The following is a 19,913-nucleotide window of genomic DNA, read 5'->3' as shown; positions in this document are numbered from 1 at the left end:
AATTTAAGCTTGAGAACCTCCGTGTATTGCTTGGGGAGGTATTAGCTGCTCTGAATGACTGTAACACAGTTGCAATTCCAGAGAAATTGTGTAGGCTGGATAGATACTATGCGGTGCCGGTGTGTACTGACGTTTTTCCTATACCTAAAAGGCTTACAGAAATTATTAGCAAGGAGTGGGATAGACCCGGTGTGCCCTTTTCCCCACCTCCTATATTTACAAAAATGTTTCCAATAGACGCCACTACACGGGACTTATGGCAGACGGTCCCTAAGGTGGAGGGAGCAGTTTCTACTTTAGCAAAGCGTACCACTATCCCGGTTGAGGACAGTTGTGCTTTTTCAGATCCAATGGATAAAAAATTGGAGGGTTACCTTAAGAAAATGTTTATTCAACAAGGTTTTATTTTACAGCCCCTTGCATGCATTGCGCCTGTCACTGCTGCGGCGGCATTCTGGTTTGAGGCCCTGGAAGAGGCCATCCAGACAGCTCCATTGAATGAAATTGACAAGCTTAGAACGCTTAAGCTAGCTAACTCATTTGTTTCTGATGCCATTGTTCATTTGACTAAACTAACGGCTAAGAATTCCGGATTCACCATCCAGGCGCGTAGGGCGCTATGGCTTAAATCCTGGTCAGCTGACGTGACTTCAAAGTCTAAATTACTCAACATTCCTTTCAAGGGGCAGACCTTATTCGGGCCTGGCTTGAAGGAAATTATTGCTGACATTACTGGAGGCAAGGGTCATACCCTTCCTCAGGACAGGGCCAAATCAAAGGCCAAACAGTCTAATTTTCGTGCCTTTCGAAATTTCAAGGCAGGAGCAGCATCAACTTCCTCCGCTTCAAAACAAGAGGGAACTGTTGCTCATTCCAGACAGGCCTGGAAGCCTAACCAGTCCTGGAACAAGGCCAAGCAGGCCAGAAAGCCTGCTGCTGCCCCCAAGACAGCATGAAGGAACGGCCCCCTATCCGGAAACGGATCTAGTGGGGGGCAGACTTTCTCTCTTCGCCCAGGCGTGGGCAAGAGATGTTCAGGATCCCTGGGCGTTGGAGATCATATCTCAGGGATATCTTCTGGACTTCAAAGCTTCTCCTCCACAAGGGAAATTTCATCTTTCAATGTTATCAGCAAACCAGATAAAGAAAGAGGCATTCCTAAGCTGTGTGCAAGACCTCCTAGTAATGGGAGTGATCCATCCAGTTCCGCGGACGGAACAAGGACAGGGATTTTATTCAAATCTGTTTGTGGTTCCCAAGAAAGAGGGAACCTTCAGACCAATCTTGGATCTAAAGATCTTAAACAAATTCCTCAGAGTTCCATCTTTCAAAATGGAAACTATTCGGACCATCCTACCCATGATCCAAGAGGGTCAGTACATGACCACAGTGGACTTAAAGGATGCCTACCTTCACATACCGATTCACAAAGATCATCATCAGTTCCTAAGGTTTGCCTTTCTAGACAGGCATTACCAATTTGTAGCTCTTCCCTTCGGGTTGGCCACTGCCCCGAGAAATTTTACAAAGGTTCTGGGCTCACTTCTGGCGGTTCTAAGACTGCGAGGCATAGCGGTGGCTCCGTATCTAGACGACATCCTGATACACGCGTCAAGCTTTCAAATTGCCAAGTCTCATACAGAGATAGTTCTGGCATTTCTGAGGTCGCATGGGTGGAAAGTGAACGTGGAAAAGAGTTCTCTATCACCACTCACAAGAGTCTCCTTCCTAGGGACTCTTTTAGATTCTGTAGAGATGAAAATTTACCTGACGGAGTCCAGGTTATCAAAACTTCTAAATGCTTGCCGTGTCCTTCATTTCATTCCACGCCCATCAGTGGCTCAGTGCATGGAAGTAATCGGCTTAATGGTAGCGGCAATGGACATAGTGCCATTTGCGCGCCTGCATCTCAGACCGCTGCAATTATGCATGCTAAGTCAGTGGAATGGGGATTACTCAGATTTGTCCCCTCTACTAAATCTGGATCAAGAGACCAGAGATTCTCTTCTCTGGTGGCTTTCTCGGGTCCATCTGTCCAAGGGTATGACCTTTCGCAGGCCAGATTGGACGATTGTAACAGATGCCAGCCTTCTAGGTTGGGGCGCAGTCTGGAACTCCCTGAAGGCTCAGGGATCGTGGACTCAGGAGGAGAAACTCCTCCCAATAAATATTCTGGAGTTAAGAGCAATATTCAAGGCTCTTCTAGCTTGGCCTCAGTTAGCAACACTGAGGTTCATCAGATTTCAGTCGGACAACATCACGACTGTGGCTTACATCAACCATCAAGGGGGAACCAGGAGTTCCCTAGCGATGTTAGAAGTCTCAAAGATAATTCGCTTGGCAGAGTCTTACTCTTGCCACCTGTCAGCGATCCACATCCCAGGCGTAGAGAACTGGGAGGCGGATTTTCTAAGTCGTCAGACTTTTCATCCGGGGGAGTGGGAACTCCATCCGGAGGTGTTTGCTCAACTGGTCCATCGTTGGGGCAAACCAGAACTGGATCTCATGGCGTCTCGCCAGAACGCCAAGCTTCCTTGTTTTGGATCCAGGTCCAGGGACCCGGGAGCAACGCTGATAGATGCTCTAGCAGCTCCTTGGTTCTTCAACCTGGTCTATGTGTTTCCACCGTTTCCTCTGCTCCCTCGACTGATTGCCAAAATCAAACAGGAGAGAGCATTGGTGATTCTGATAGCGCCTGCGTGGCCACGCAGGACCTGGTATGCAGACCTAGTGGACATGTCATCTCTTCCACCATGGACTCTGCCTCTGAGGCAGGACCTTCTAATACAAGGTCCTTTCAATCATCCAAATCTAATTTCTCTGAGACTGACTGCATGGAGATTGAACGCTTGATTCTATCAAGGCGTGACTTCTCAGAGTCAGTCATTGATACCTTAATACAGGCTCGGAAGCCTGTCACCAGGAAAATCTACCATAAGATATGGCGTAAATATCTTTATTGGTGTGAATCCAAGAGTTACTCATGGAGTAAGGTTAGGATTCCTAGGATATTGTCCTTTCTCCAAGAGGGTTTGGACAAAGGCTTATCAGCTAGTTCTTTAAAAGGACAGATCTCTGCTCTGTCTATTCTTTTTCACAAGCGTCTGGCAGAAGTTCCAGACGTCCAGGCATTTTGTCAGGCTTTGGTTAGGATTAAGCCTGTGTTTAAAACTGTTGCTCCCCCGTGGAGCTTAAACTTGGTTCTTAAAGTTCTTCAGGGAGTTCCGTTTGAACCCCTTCATTCCATTGATATTAAACTTTTATCTTGGAAAGTTCTGTTTTTGATGGCTATTTCCTCGGCTCGAAGAGTCTCTGAGTTATCTGCCTTACATTGTGATTCTCCTTATCTGATTTTTCATTCAGACAAGGTAGTTCTGCGTACCAAACCTGGGTTTTTACCTAAGGTGGTTTCTAACAGGAATATCAATCAAGAGATTGTTGTTCCATCATTGTGTCCTAATCCTTCTTCAAAGAAGGAACGTCTTTTGCATAATCTGGACGTAGTCCGTGCCTTGAAGTTTTACTTACAGGCTACTAAAGATTTTCGTCAAACATCTGCCCTGTTTGTCGTTTACTCTGGACAGAGGAGAGGTCAAAAAGCTTCGGCAACCTCTCTCTCCTTTTGGCTTCGGAGCATAATACGCTTAGCCTATGAGACTGCTGGACAGCAGCCCCCTGAAAGGATTACAGCTCATTCTACTAGAGCTGTGGCTTCCACCTGGGCCTTTAAAAATGAGGCCTCTGTTGAACAGATTTGCAAGGCTGCAACTTGGTCTTCACTTCACACTTTTTCAAAATTTTACAAATTTGACACTTTTGCTTCTTCGGAGGCTGTTTTTGGGAGAAAGGTTCTACAGGCAGTGGTTCCTTCCGTTTAAGTTCCTGCCTTGTCCCTCCCATCATCCGTGAACTTTAGCTTTGGTATTGGTATCCCACAAGTAATGGATACACTTAACAAATGAAAACATAATTTATGCTTACCTGATAAATTTATTTCTCTTGTAGTGTATCCAGTCCACGGCCCGCCCTGTCCTTTTAAGGCAGGTCTAAATTTTAATTAAACTACAGTCACCACTGCACCCTATGGTTTCTCCTTTCTCGTCTTGTTTCGGTCGAATGACTGGATATGGCAGTGAGGGGAGGAGCTATATAGCAGCTCTGCTGTGGGTGATCCTCTTGCAACTTCCTGTTGGGAAGGAGAATATCCCACAAGTAATGGATGATCCGTGGACTGGATACACTACAAGAGAAATAAATTTATCAGGTAAGCATAAATTATGTTTTTTTTTCTTTCGTGATTCAGATAGCATGCAACTTTCTAATTTACTCCTATTATAATTTTTTCTTCCTTCTCTTGTTATCTTTATTTGAAAAAGAAGGCATCTAACCTTTTTTTTTAGGTTGAGAACTCTGGACAGCACTTTTTTATTGGTGGATGATTGTATCCACCAATTAGCAAGGACAACCCAAGTTGTTCACCAAAAATGGGCCAGCATCTAAACTTACATTCTTGCATTTCAAATAAAGATACCAAGAGAATGAAGAAAATTTGATAATAGGAGTAAATTAGAATTTGCTTAAAATTGCATGCTTTATCTGAATCACAAAAGAAAAACAATTGGGTTCCGTGTCCCTTTAATTGCAAGCCATGTGTATTGCAAGCCATGAATTTAAATGCATTCAGTACAGTCTAAGATTTAAAAACCTTCATGGGAAAGAAAACCAGCATGCATTATATACTGAAACTAATAATCCCTAATTAATATTGAAAAAACAAATGGGTGCAGAGTTTGCTCTGCAGGTTCTTCTTTCTACACCGTTCTATTAATCTTTGCCATGAGAACCTAAAAATACACCTAATAAAATGAAATAATAAGTAGGTAAAATAGGACTTTTCTAAACACAGAAATAAAATAACTTCTAATGATTTTGATATTTTATTAAAAATTGTCTCATAAAACTTGTTGATGCTTTTCCATGCTTGATGTGTGTCTTTAAATCAGCTGTTGCTAAAATTAATTTAGTTTGCAGTTTTTTAATGTATTCCACTGGAAATAAATCCATCTCTTTAAAATTTTAACTGCCCACATAGCTTTAATAGGGACAAAGTAACCTTAAGAGAATGCTTTAATGAGCACATTGTCACTATAGGCTCCATTTATCAAAGCCACTAAAAGTAGAAGTGAACCTGTATGAGAATGTCCGCATCAGTTTGAGTTTTCCGAATTATAGTCTAACCTTAAAAATGAACAAAAATTGGGTCAGATTAATTTGTGTAGATTCGTGCGTGATAAGAGACGATGATAAATTTGAAGCCAGTCTAGATGCATATACATAAAATTTTAATTTTACTGATTGCCATTCCTCTGCTGTTTCTGGGAGACAAAGATGACTCTTAAAAATAGTGTACATATAGGTTCCTGGAGAACGTCAGTTGACATACCGACCACCACACTAGAGACTGACTGAAAAGATCTGTTTGCCCTGAAATGCAGGACGGCCAACAATTTCAGCATACCAAGAATAGCCCTTACTTTGAAGGCTCCAAATAGTCTTGAATTTCATTAAAAATCATTATGATTGATTGCCCTGACAGTCTGTGAGAACTTCCAGACCACAACGTGGCAAAAATAATTATGACACTCTGATGCTGTCTTTGACGGATAACGTCTCGCCTCTGCTGTAGAGCAAAACATTGTTTATTGCATTTTAGCAGTAGTAAGATTGCTGCAACTGTAAATACTTCCATTCTCAAATCTATAAAAGTTATGGGATTTATTTTTCTGGGCACACTTGTATACATATTGTGATCTATGCCAATTGAAAGAAAATTAGTTCTGAATGTACAATTTTGTATAGACTAGTTGTAACTTTGATCTAGGGCAACTCATTTTTCAGACTTCTAGACTACTTTGTTCTATGGTGTTCGCAACAAGAAAGGTGTCAAATACACATTTGCTATACGTACTGATTGTTAGACACAAGTTACAGACGTCACAGTGTTTTAACTTGGAGAACTTGTATTTTGTGTAGGCGGAAAGTAGGTTGAATCAATCTGTCGCAAATCCACATCATAATTGAATCCGGCTCCAGGGGAATTTTTTTTGTTTTAAAAGGGTTGATAGCTTGATAAATATGAGATCTTGATTTAAGGGACAGTCTACACCAGAATTATTGTTATTTAAAAAGATAGATAACACCTTTACTACCCATTTCCAAGCTTTGCACAACCAACATTGTTATATTAATATACTTTCTTTACTAAGACATGGAGAGTCCACAACGTCATTCAAATTACTAGTTGGAATATCACTCCTGGCCAGCAGGAGGAGACAAAGAGCACCACAGCAAAGCTGCTAAGTGTCACTCCCCTACCCATAATCCCAAATTATTCTCTTTGCCTCTGTCAATGGAGTAGGTGAAGTTAGGTGTCTGAAGACTACAAGAATGGAGTTTCAATGCATTCAGAAGGAACGGTTTGAGAGGAAAGGTAGTTTTAAACTGAAGTTGTCACTAACGCAGCATCTCTTTGTACTACTGATGTCATGTGAGGAAGCATATAATAGCGGTCTTGTTTGCTGTATGTTATAGACGACTTTGACTCACGCTCAAATATTTAGTTGCACACTTTCATTTTAGCCAATCACATGACTTCCTCTCTTCCACTCTTAAGATTTGATCCGAGCGGCGTCTGCTGTGCCTGTGAGACCGGCTAGTAGTTAACTCCGGATATATTCCTCTGACTGATGAGATTATTCTCCGCAGAGGCTGGTAGGCACCTCAGTTCTACTGAGGTGTAGAGGTCCTTAGGAGTATATTTTTGAAACAATACCCCTTTGTAAAATTTAAAGTGACAGTATCATTCTTAAATATTTATTTTTCTTGTAATTCCGGTGGAATACTTTATTATATGGACATGGAGCAGGAGTCTGTTACTATGGATAAATGCTTATTGTGTCAAGAGAACCAAATTGTGTTGCCTATGCAATTTTGTACCTCATGTCTTGATAAAACTTTGAAATGTAAAGATAATTTTTTTATTTCTGAGCCTGTCTCTCAGGATGATGCGGTTCAGGCTATGCCACAGTTTTCTCCTCAAACGTCCCAAGCCTCAATGGCGTCACATACAGTGCTCTGCAGTTCCTCTCAGCCTCCTGGAGGAGTTTATTTGCTTGCAAATTTTGCTCCACAGGTATCTTCTGCGGTATCTGTGGCATTATCTACATTTCCTATGCTGGGAAAACACAAGAGGAACATTAGACATTCAGATAGTAAGGTTTCTGTTCCTCCTTCTGCTATGCAAGTTGCCCTCCCTCATAAGTTTGATTAGAAGGATACGTTGGTAGTCTCTGAAGGTGAAATCTCAGATTTGGACAGTATTATTCCTTCATCTGATACTGAAGAAGTAAACTTCAGATTTAAGCTTAAACGCCTTCGTGTACTTTTAAAGGAGGTATTGGCTACTTTGGACGATACTTCTGTCGTTGTTAACCCTATGAAGTCTAGTAAACTTAATAAATACTATGATGTTCCTTCCTCTGTGGAAGTGTTTCCTGTTCCAAACCGTGTGACGGAGATTATTTCAAAGGAATAGGAGAAGCCAGGGATACCTTTCTCCCCATCTCCTGTCTTTAAAAAGATGTTTCCTGTTGCTGACTCCATTAAGGATTCATGGCGCATGGTGCCTAAAGTAGAAGGGGCTATTTATACTCTGGCTAAGAGAACTACAATCTCTATAGAGGATAGCTGCTCCTTTAATGATCCCATGGACAAAAAGCTGGAGGCTTATTTGAAGATGTGTGTTCATCAAGGTCTTCAATGGCAACCTGCAGTTTGTATTGCTACAGTAGCAAGTGCAGCATCTTATTGGTGCGACGCCTTGTCTGAATCAATTTTAGTAGAGACTCCGTTGGAGGAGATACAAGATAGGATTAAGGCTCTCAAACTAGCAAATTCCTTTATTTCTGATGCTAACATGCAAGTTATTGATGCAAGACGTCTGGCTTCACTGTCCTAGCCCGGAGGGCATTGTGGATAAAATCTTGGTCAGCTGATGTTACCTCTAAGTCTAAGCTTCTGGCACTTCCTTACAAGGGTAAGACCTTGTTTGGACCTGGTCTGGTAGAAATAATTTCTGATATTACGGGTGGAAAACAGTCTTTTCTACCGAAAGACAAGAAGAACAGACTCAAATGATGTCAAAGTAATTTTCGTTCCTTTGGTTACTTCACAGGTCAAAAGTCTTCCTCTCCCTCTTCCAAGCAGGAGCAGTTCAACTCTTCTTGGATGCCCAATCAGTCTTGGAATAATGGGAAGCAATCAAAGAAACCCTCAGCTGAGTCTAAGTCAGCATGAAGGGTCGGCCCCCGGTCTGGGATCGGATCAAGTGGGGGGCAGACTTTCCCTGTTTTGTCATCCTTGGGCTGTGGACATAGTATCTCAGGGTTTCAAATCTGTTTGTGTTGCCCAAAAAAGAGGGAACTTTTTGTCCCATTTTAGACCTAAAGTGCCTCAAGTTTCTCAAGGTACCGTCCTTCAAAATGAAAACCATTCGTTCCATTCTTCCTTTGGTCCAAGAGGGTCACTTCTTGACGACCATAGACCTGAAGGACTTGTATCTTCATGTTCCCATCCACAAGGATCATCACAAATTCCTGAGATTCACCTTTCTAGACAAACACTTTCAGTTTGTGACTCTTCAGTTTGGCCTTGCCACAGCTCCCAGAATTTTCTCAAAGGTTCTGCGGTCTCTCTTGGCAGTGACCAGTTCTCTGGGAATTGCAGTGGTGCCCTACCTGGACAACATATTGTTTCAGACGCCATCTTTTCAACATGGAAACTTATACAGAGATCTTGTTGTCTTTTCTAAAGTTCCCACGGTTGGAAAGTGAATATGGAAAAGAGTTCCTTGTTCCAGCTATAAGGGTGGTTTTCTTAGGGACCATAATAGATTCCCTATCCATGAAAATTTTTCTGACTAAGGTCAGAAAATCCAGAATTCTCTCCTTTTGCCTCTCTCTTCAGTCTGTTTGCCTATCAGTGGCTCAATGTGTGGAGGTAATTGGTCTGATGGTCGCTTCCATGGACATCATTCCCTTTGCTCGATTCCATTTGAGAGCTCTGCAATTATGCATGCTCAGACAATGGAACGGAGACCATTCTGATCTGTCTCAGAGGATAGATCTAGACCAGTCGACAAAAGACTCTCTCCCGTGGTGGCTTTCTCAGGACCATTTCTCTCAGGGCACATGCTTCCGGAAACCTTCCTGGGTGATTGTGACCACGGACGCCAGCCTGCTAGGCTGGGGAGCAGTCTGGGACTCGTTAAAGGCGCAGGGACTATGGACTCAGGAGGAGTCGGCTCTCCCCATAAACATCTTGGAATTGAGAGCGATTTACAATACTCTGATGGCTTGGCCTCAATTGTCCTTAGCCCGGTTTATCACATTTCAGTCGTTTAACATCACCTCAGTGGCGTACATCAACCACTAGGGAGGAAATCTGAGTTCCTTAGCCATGAAAGAGGTGGCACGGATTATTCAGTGGTGGAAGCTCACAATTGTTGTCTATCTGCCATCCACATTCCTGGAGTGGACAACTGGGAAGCGGATTTCCTGAGCAGACAGACCTTTCATCCTGGGGAGTGGGCTCTCCATCCAGATGTGTTCTCCTGATTAACCCTCAAATGGGGGGTGCTGGAGTTGGATCTGATGGCGTCTCGGCAGAACGTCAAACTTCCAAGGTACGGTTCAAGGTCAAGAAGTCCTCAGGCCACTTTGATAGATGCTCTGGCGGTTCCTTGGGATTTCGGTCTAGCATACCTGTTTCCTCAGTTTGTGCTCATTCTACGAGTTATTGCTCATATCAAACTCTCGGCTTTGCAGTGTGATTCGCCTTTCCTTATCTTCCACGCGGATAGAGTGGTTTTTTGTACTAAATTGGGGTTTCTTCCTGAAGTGGTTTTGGATAGAACTATTTATCAGGAAATTGAAGTTCCTTCTCTCTGTCCCAATCCTTCTTCTCATAAAGAACGTCTGTTGCACAACTTGGATGTTGTGCATGCTCTAAAATCTCAGGAAAGCGTAAGGGTCAAAAGGCTACTGCTACTTCTCTTTCCCTCTGGTTGAGAAGTTTAATTAAATAATTTTGGTTATGAGACTGCTGCCTCATGAGAGATGAGAGAATTACAGCTCATTTCACTAGGGCTGTCTCTTCATGAGCTTTCAAAAATGAAGCTTCTGTGGAACAGATTTGCAAGGCTGCAACTTGGTCCTCTCTGCATTATTTTTCCAAATGTGATACTTTTGCCTCGGCTGAGGCCTCTTTTGGGTAAAAGGTTCTTCAAACGGTGGTGCCTTCTGTTTAGGTCTGCCTGTCTTGTTCTCCCTCCCTGTTCATTCTGTGTCCTCTAGCTTGGGTATTGGTTCACACCAGTAATTGAATGATGTTGTGGCCCCCCGTATCTTTAAACCTCTAAATTTCTGCCTGTTTTTAAGCCACTAAAGACAGCCTCTTATCAACCCGTGGGTTGTGGTAGACACTGCACTAATTGGATAAAATGCAAGTCAATAGATAATTAAAAAAGTCACGTGATCACAGAGGTAAAAAGTATATTAATATAACCATGTTGGTTATGCAAAACTGGGGAATGGGTAATGAAGGGATTATTTATCTTTTTAAACAATAACATTTTTGGAGTAGACTGTCCCTTTAAGCACATAATTTGATGCATGAACATAGGCAGATTGCTAGTTAAAGCTTTGATAAATGGAGCTCTATAACTTAAATTGCAGTAACAATAAAAATAAAATATATGTGCCTATACTGTATAGCGTTTTATTAATTTCCTACCAGACAACTAATCAGATTAAGGTCCAGATTAGAACAGGGGTGGGAACCTTGGCACTCCTGATGTTTCAGAACTACATTACCCATGATGCTTAGGTACTCTGAAGTCCAGTTGAGCATCATAGGAAATGTAGTTCTGAAACATCTGAAGGGCCAAGGTTCCCCATCCCTGCCTTAGAAGAATGTAGGGTTCAATGAGGACCTACTATGTTTCATAGTCTTTGCTTTCATGAGAACTCCAAAAGTTGTTGCTAGAGAATTTCTTCATGTTAAGGTTAAAAACTTGAGAACAGTCCTGGGTTAACTGAACATTCATGTGGCAACAGTAGACTTTTACAGCATTTTGTGAATAGCCATTTCCATTTCACAGTTTCTCATATTTGTGTTCTTGTTTGTACAAATGCTTGTCGTTGTTTGTCTGGGAACGTTTTGCAGTTTTTATTCTGGACATCACTCTCCTGTCTCCAGTAAAACTCATTTAATCGGTGGGCAGCCCTTTCATCCGTCCCACATTTTCCTTCATGCTCCACCATTAGATATTGATCAATTGAAGCTCATTTTGAGGTTGGTCGGGACCCCAGAGCCAGAGCTCCTGCAGAAAATCTCATCGGAGCCTGTGAGTCTGTGTGTTCTTATGTGTCCCCAGTAGAATAATCTATGCACGGCTTTCTCCGATTCACAAATCACCTTTAGTTAGAATTGAAGTTTTTTATGCATGTTATTGTTAACAAAACAGACATAGAGGTAAACTTGGCATATGAACTGTTATCTGTGCTTAAATAGGAAAAATATGAAGAATATAACAAACTGAAAGAAAATATTTGCAACTTTTGGTGTGCACAAACAACTACTAAACTTTGTCTTTATGATGGTTGTAGGATTAACTAACACATGATTAAAAGCAATTTAGCATCCGCTAATCATTTTTGCCTCACTGATATGCATGCTGGTTTCTTTTTGAGTGGAATAAGCTGTCAATGTTTTAAAGAGACATGAAACCCACAATTTTTCTTTCATGATTCGGCTAGAGCATACAGTTTTAAACAACTTTTGTTAACTAATTTGCTTCTTTCTTTTGGTGTCCTTTGTTGAAAAGTATACCTAGGTAGGGTCAGGAGCAGCATTGTGTTACTGGAAACTAGCTGCTGATTGGCTGCACATACATTCCTATGTTGAGCTAGATCCCATTAGCGCATTTTCCGCTCTTTCAACAAAGACCATGAAGCAGATTTAATAACAGAAGTGAATGAGAGAGTTGTTTAAATTGTATCTGTTTGAATTATGAAAGGATGGGTTGGGTTTATGACCATTTAATGCCCATTTCTCAACTCTGTATGTTTATTTTATGTCATTTTTTCGCTGTGAAGAAGAGGCATGCTATTTCTCCAGATATAAATTCACAGTTTTTGGACTGCAAGAATATCGTAGAGCATTACATTGTGAATGGATCAATGGAATTGATTTACAAAAACATTTAAACATTGCAACTATATAATATACAGCCCCATGCTACTTAATTAAAAATAAATCCTTAATTCTGTATGAATAATCTTTGGATTTGTAGCCACCTTTTTATTCAGTAATTATAGTTTTATTTCCATTTGTTTTGCAATGTTTTTAATTATTTTGTATTTCTTTGTGTTGAATTATTTTATTTTACTTTACCATTTTTTTTAGTCAATAATTTTAGTTAATGATTATAAAAACCATGGTTGGGACTTCTATTGCCTTACTTTCTCTCTAGTAATTCCTATATGTCCCGTTATCTTACACCAGACATCCTCAAAATTGGCCCTCCGGATGTTTTGGAACTACATTTCCCATGATGCTTAGCCAGCATATCAGTTGGCTGAGCATCATGGGAAATGTAGTTCCAAAACCTCTGGAGGACCAAGTTTGAGGATGTCTGTCTTACACTTTTTGGAATTTTGCTTGATTTAGCAAGAAATCCAGAGTTTGTTCTGCAAGATGGATATGACACATACTTTAATTTTTCAGCAATCATATATATATATAGTGTTCTAACACAATTTTTAGTTTATGCCTGTATTTTCAAAATGCTTTAACAAGCTCTGAACCTTAGCCTCAGTTCATTTTTGGATTTATCATAAATCTATTTGATTTTCTATATCGTTAATGGGTCAGTAAAGTAAGAATTATGATTCAGATAGAGCATGCATTTTTAAACAGCTTTTCAATTTACTTGTTTTATTTAATTTGCTTCATTCTCTTGGTATCCTTTTTTTATTAAAACACACCTAGGCAGGTTTTAGCGCAGCAGTGCATTACTGGGATCTAGCTGCTGATGGATGGCTGCACATATGTCTCTTGTCCTTGGCTTATCCAATGTGCTCAGCTATCTCCCAATAGTGCATTTCTGCTCCTTCAACAAAGGATATCAAGAAAATTAAGCAGATTTGATAATAGAAGTGAAATGGAAAGCTCTTTAAAATGGTATGTCCTATCTGAATCCTTAAAGAAAAATGTTGTGGTTCATGGTCCATTTAATAATTTTTGAGTCATTCTAGTAAGGTCTAACTTGAAGCCCCTCAACCGAGACAGCTTTTTCCTTTTTTTTTCTTACCAGGAATTTTTATATCCCTCTTCCACCCAGCACATTAAAGTAAACAGTGGCTTGTTGTGATTATCCATGAAAACATAATTTATATCTTACTTGATAAATTCCTTTCATGGTAAACCAATTCCACGATTAATCATTCTGGTATATAGCCAAGCTGACAGAGGTGAGGTTGAAATAGAGCAAAATAAAGTGGAAATGTGAAAAAGGAGGTTCGAAAATATTTTTAAAAATACAAAAAAATCAGGGTGGGGTCTTGTGACATGCTTAGGAGGAGATTGACCTGCTTCTACATAAGGCATATGGATTAATTCCTTAATCCAAGAAGCCAGAGCAACAGAAGACACCTTCTACCCCTTGCGCTTGCCTGAAACTGAACAAAAAATGAGTTTTGTCTGAAATCTTTTAGTAACCCCAAAATATTTCAGAGCCCGGACAACATCGAAATTATGAAGAAGTCTCGCAGAAAAATTCTTAGTATCAGGACCTAGGGAAGGAACTACAATTTCCCTACTGATATTGCCATAAGAAGCGACTTTAGAGAAACCTCAAAACAATATTTCAAAGCCCTGACATTATCCCAATTATGAAGAAGTCTCTCTGAAGAGTTCTTGGATCAGGACAAAAAAAAGGAAACACAATTTTCCTACTAATGTTTGTCAGACGAAACAACCTTAGATAAAAAAATCAAAAAGAAGTCTACAAGACAGCTTAATCCTTATGAAAAATAAGATGAGGAGGACCACAAGAATGAGCAGACAAATAAGACACTCTTCTAGCAGAGGAAATAGCCAAAAGGAACAACGCTTAACACCCACCTTATGCATAGGTTCAAAAGGAGGTGATTGTAAAAACTTCCAGAACCAAAATTAGATTCAAAAGAGGAGAAAAAAGGTTAAATCACACTTTATTTTAGATAATTTTGGAACAAAACTATACATATCTAGAAGATAAGCAATTTTCCTATGGAAAAGAATGAAGAGGGCCAAAATCTGGCCTTTCACGGAACTGGAAGAATTACCTTTCTGGAAACCATCCTGAAGAAACGCTTGAAATATTAAAAGAATGCCAAGAATAAATATGATCAGAACACCAAGGTTAAAAGCTTTCCAACCTTCGGGATCCTTCTAGAAACAAATTTCATAGCCTGAACAAGAGTATAAAAAAGTATAAAAAACAAATTAAGAAAAAAAAAAACTCTCTGATGAAGAACTATCTGTTCAATTTCTAAACCATCAAGGTAGAGAATAAAAATCTGAATATAAATTGAGGCCTAGAAACAGAAGATCTCTCCTAATAAGGAAGAGGTCAAAGTTAGCAACTGGACATCTGAACCAGATTTGCAAACCAAACTCTTCGAAGCCATTTAGGAGCTATAAGAAACACAGATGCAATCTCTAGCCTGATCTTAATTATTATCCTGGGTAACAATACTAGAGGAGAAAACACATAAGCTAGCTGAAAAAGATCTAGGCATCCTAGAGGCCGATTTATGAAAGGGCTTGCGGACCTGATCCGACAGTGTGGATCAGGTCCGCAAGACCTCGCTGAATGCGGAGAGCAATACGCTCTCCGTATTCGGCATTGCACCAGCAGCTCACAAGAGCTGCTTGTGCAACGCCGCCCCCTGCTGACTCGCGGCCAATGGGCCGCCAGCAGGGAGGTGTTGAATTGCGGCGATTCCTGTCCGCCTCATCAGAGCAGGCGGACAGGGTTATGGAGCAGCGGTCTTTAAACTGCTGCTTTATAACTACTCCATACGGAGCTTGATAAATGGGCCTCCTAGTATATTTGAACCTGCAAAAATACTGAAGAATATTAATCGAGAAAGGCAAAACTCAGAAACCTGTAAACACCCAAAAGAATAGGAATATGCATATAGGCATCCTTTAAGTCTATGATCGACATATAGAAACTTTGACAAAAAAAGAAGGAAAAATAGTTCTGAAGGTTTCCACGTTAAAAGTTGGAATACTGACAAAAATCCCTCTTACTATGAAGAAATCAAGTAAAAACCCTTCTAAAGGAGGAACTTGACAACATAACCCCCTATAGATTCTAGATATGAAACTTTGAAGAAAGGCCTGAGTTTTCACCGTGTTCTTTGAAACCCTTGAAATAAATCTCTGGGAGATACTCTAGAGAGACCATATTCAGAGCCCAAGTATCTAGAACTGAGCTAAACCATGCATCCTGAAAATGCATTAACCTGCCATTTACTAGAGATACTGGACTAGGGGCCACACCTTCATGCTGACTTAGAAGTAGGAGTTGCATTTTTTTTGACTGCAAAGACTTGTGCCATTGGCACCAGGCGTCCAGGGCTTTCTTGAGCTGCTTAGATATGAAAAAGAGGCAGCTGATTTTTGCTTCTTGTTCTGACGAATGGAACCAAATTGACGAAGTTTTAAATTTACTGTTGAACTTATCTTGTGTAAGAAACTGAGTCTTGCCACCAGAAACTGCTAAAATAATATTGTACAGGTCAGTTTTAAAAAAGTATATTACTGTGAAAAGGAATAGGAAGTAATATAATCATAGAAGCTGCAACAGCAAACCAAGACTTAAGCCATAAAGCACATCTGGCAGCAACTAAAAGAAACCAATTCCTAGCACTAATTCTAATAATATCAAGAATAGCATCACCCTTAAAAGCATTAGCACATTTAAGTGACTCTAAAAGCTTTAGGAAGTTATCTCTATCACACCAAAACCTGAACAGAGATATTATCTAACTATTTAGATATAGCAGCTGATACATCATCAATAGCAACAGCAACCAGAATGGAGATTAGGTTTTCTTTTAAGAAGAATCAAGATTCCTATCTAGTGTGTCTTTGAAAGAAAAACTAATTTCCACTATTTTTTTTCTATGCAGAAATAGCATCATCCACATGAGGGATATTAATAAAATGCTTATACTTAGCAGACTGAAAAGGGTAAAAAAAAATTAATCTGGGAGAAGGATTAAAAATACTGTAAAGCTTCAGCCAATCCTTAGTCCAAATTTTAAAGACAGCAATAAGAACAGGAAAATTCAGATAATTCATCCTAATGTTTAAAATAAGTATCTAGATTCTAGCTGACCCTTAGAAGTCTCCCCAGCAGAGGTATCATCTAAAACCTCTAAAACAAACAATACTTCTTTAATTCAGTCTGAATAAAAACACAATGGGATACATCCGTATTAATAACCTGACAGACTCCCTTATCATCAGGCAACACTTCCCCCTCAGACATAACTGACTTACAATGAGATTCAGAAATACCAGCACTTGTAGAAAGCAAATCAGACACTATCATTTTCCTTTTAAATGGCACGGGTAAGGTAGCCATCATATCTGTGTTAGTGGATTTGATGTACTCCCAGAGATAAGGAGAGGGGTCCAATTGTTCCTGATAAGAACAAACAGAATGAGAGACAATCCTTTTAGAAGCCAAATAGGTTTGTTACTATGCATATATTTTTGAAGACAAGCATTACACAATTGTGCAGGAGGCAGAACCTCAGCCTGTTTACATAAAACACATTCATAAATGATTGGAAAATGCTTATCTGAAAAGACTTCTAAATCTGGATTATGCCCAGCTAGCAAGGAATCGGCATGATCCATGATAAATATAGAGCTCAGAGGAGAGGGGAACCCACACCAACCATCCAGCAGCCCACCTGTAACTAAATGCAGGGACTGCAGCATGCAGGACACCTATATAGCAAAAAAGGGTGCCAAGTGATCACGTGCGCACCCACAAAAAATAAACAAGCATCAATCAAGGCGCAAAATTTTTCTTTTATATGAATAACAAGTCCCCTTAAATAAAAAATATCCCTCTGAGATCAAAGAATATATGTGCTAAAAAACTAGCACTACTAAGCTGGCTAATGCATTTCTAATGGATTCCACCATGAGATACAAATGTCCCAAACACTTTACCTCTAAACGCTTTTAACCTAGTACCTAAAATGGTGGTGACCAGTGGAGGAGGGGGAGAGGTGTTTGGGAGAGATCTGGGGGTGGGAGGGTAATCCCTACACTAAAGCATAATCCCTAAACTAGAGAATATAATCATTTTACAAGGTAACTGATTAACCCTTTAACTGCCGGAACTTTCCGGAGTGTGGTGCACAGCTGCAATTAGCCACCTTCTAATGGCCAAAAAAAAAACAATGGCAAAGCTATTAATATCTGCTATTTCTGAGCAAAGGGGACCCCAGGGAAGCTTTTACAACCATTTGTTTTATGAATGCAATATTTGTGTGTAAATAATTTCAGTGAAAAACCCAATGTTTGAGAAAAAATTTTTTTTTTATATGATCATATTTGGCGGACAAATAGTGGCATCAAATATACCAAAATGGGTCTAGATCAATACATTTGTATGTCTTCTTTTAAATATGTGTAGTTTTCATAGGTAAATAAAAATAAAACAGAGGCTCTATTTTTGTTTAAACAGAGTGATATCAAAAATGCTAAAAATTATCCAGCGCATTGGAAGGCGAGTTTTTCTCTGAAATTCTGGTAGCGAAGGGGTTAAATAATAATGTTACCGTTTTAATTTATTTTTGAACTGTGCTGCATATGTTTAATGCGACACTTAGGGCCCATTTAACAAGGCACGGATAGACAAGGTTCCTTAATAGGGAACCTATGTTCCCGAGTTCACAGCGAGACACTGTTAGACTGCAGCCAGGATTTTTCATTCCACAAGGAAATCCTTGTGCAGCACTACCCTCTTCTCGTGTCACAGCAGAGATTGTCAATCTTAGCAGTGCAAGGACTCAGAGCAGCCTTCACTACTTGATAAATGAATCCTTACTGTGTATTAATACAATTTTTATTCATACTTTAATTACGCTTTTGTACTTTCAATATGTAGGGTAGGCCCTTAAAGAGACATTACACACCATATATATTTAGTAATTCTGCTTTGTTTTTAACATATTAAACGTTTACATGTTAATACAGATTGTTTTGTGATCTCACCTTCCTTTACATTTTGTAAGCTCTATAGTATTGAAAGGAAACCACCGCCTACAGAATGCAGTGAGCACTGCCATATTGTAATGTATGTTACACTTTGATGAAGACGCATGCTCCAGTGACCACTAATGCGCATGCGTACTAGAATAGTTTTCACTGAATCTATGAAGCTCACTCTCAGCAACTGTGTGAGCGAGCTTCATAGTATCAGTGTAGCTATTTATTTGAATGACAGCTGTCATAGAGGACCGGCTTGGCATCGATCTTAGCTTTTATTAAAATCGTTTAAGTGGAGACTTTAATTTGATGAAAGCGGTGTTAATGGACCAGCTTTACATATTTGTTATTGAAGTTCTATGCTTACATTCAATAACGATGGCAGCAACTACTAGGAAAAGAAGACAATGAATTGTGTCTTGGCTTATGCTGGAGAGCGCATTCATGCACAGCAAAATACCTCTGGTTTAGTGCACATCACTTTCCCCATGGTTTACACGGATGCTGTACTGAAAGTTGACACACTGAATTTAAAATAATAAATTAACAGGTAGGATATTATATGTGGACATTAATGGGTAATAAATATCTCCCTAGGTTGGAATAATATTATGGGCAACTCTGGAAATATATTATGAGGCTGGCTTTTAGATTGGCAATGTGGCAATCAAGAGGTTAATTAAATATTTATTTCTCCTACATTGGTGTATCCGGTCCACGGCTTCATCCTTACTTGTGGGATATTCTCTTCCCCTACAGGAAGTGGCAAAGAGAGCACACAGCAGAGCTGTCCATATAGCTCCCCTCAGGCTCCGCCCCCCCAGTCATTCTCTTTGCCGCTCTGAACAAGTAGCATCTCCACGGGGGTGGTAAAGAGTATGTGGTGTTAGTTGTAGTTTTTTATTTCTTCTATCAAGAGTTTGTTAATTTAAAATAGTGCCGGTTTGTACTATTTACTCTGCAGCAGAAAGTGATGAAGATTTCTGTTGAGAGGAGTATGATTTTAGCACCAGTAACTAAAATCCATTGCTGTTCCCACGCAGGACTGTTAACCAGATAACATCAGTTGGGGGGAACAGTTTGCAGGCTTATCTGCTTCAGGTATGATCAGTCATGTTTCTAACAAGACCATGTAATGCTAGAAGACTGTCAGAAATTCCCTCTGGGATTGCTAAGCCATTTTTTTTTTTCTAATAGACTCTGTATAAAATGATGGCTTATATTTAGGGCTCTATGCTGGTTGACACTATTGTGGGCTTTAAAATTGATTGCTTTTTAGCATGTTTTTCACTATAAATAAGGTGTTTTTCAGACTTTAAAACACTTTTGGGGTTTAATTTCGGCCTGGCACTTATTTGGACACCTAAATCTAGTCAGAAAGGCCCCTCCACTCTAGAATGAAGAGGGAGGAGGCCTCATCTTTAGGCCTAAATTGTGCAGTTGTTTTTGCCTAGGCAATCCATGCATCTTCATGTGGGGAGTCAAGAGGCATCATAAAAGACTCCAGG

At 40.0% G+C, this 19,913-nt stretch overlaps 1 protein-coding gene across 2 annotated transcripts in view; it reads left to right on the top strand.

Annotated features, from left to right (window-relative positions):
- The window catches only part of LOC128653483 (mitogen-activated protein kinase 14), a 350,993-nt gene that overhangs the window by 262,559 nt on the left and 68,521 nt on the right, over positions 1 to 19,913 (top strand). The window contains exon 9 of one of the 2 annotated variants that reach the window (XM_053706817.1): positions 11,385 to 11,464. The exons of the other annotated variant lie outside the window; for it this stretch is intronic. Within the exon in view, the coding sequence (XP_053562792.1) occupies positions 11,385 to 11,464 (80 nt within the window). The remainder of the gene's footprint in view (positions 1 to 11,384; positions 11,465 to 19,913) is intronic. 2 annotated transcript variants of the gene reach the window in all.

Source organism: Bombina bombina, chromosome 3 (assembly GCF_027579735.1).
Source record: "Bombina bombina isolate aBomBom1 chromosome 3, aBomBom1.pri, whole genome shotgun sequence".
NCBI lineage: Eukaryota > Metazoa > Chordata > Amphibia > Anura > Bombinatoridae > Bombina > Bombina bombina.
This window is presented reverse-complemented; position numbering and strand designations above follow the sequence as displayed.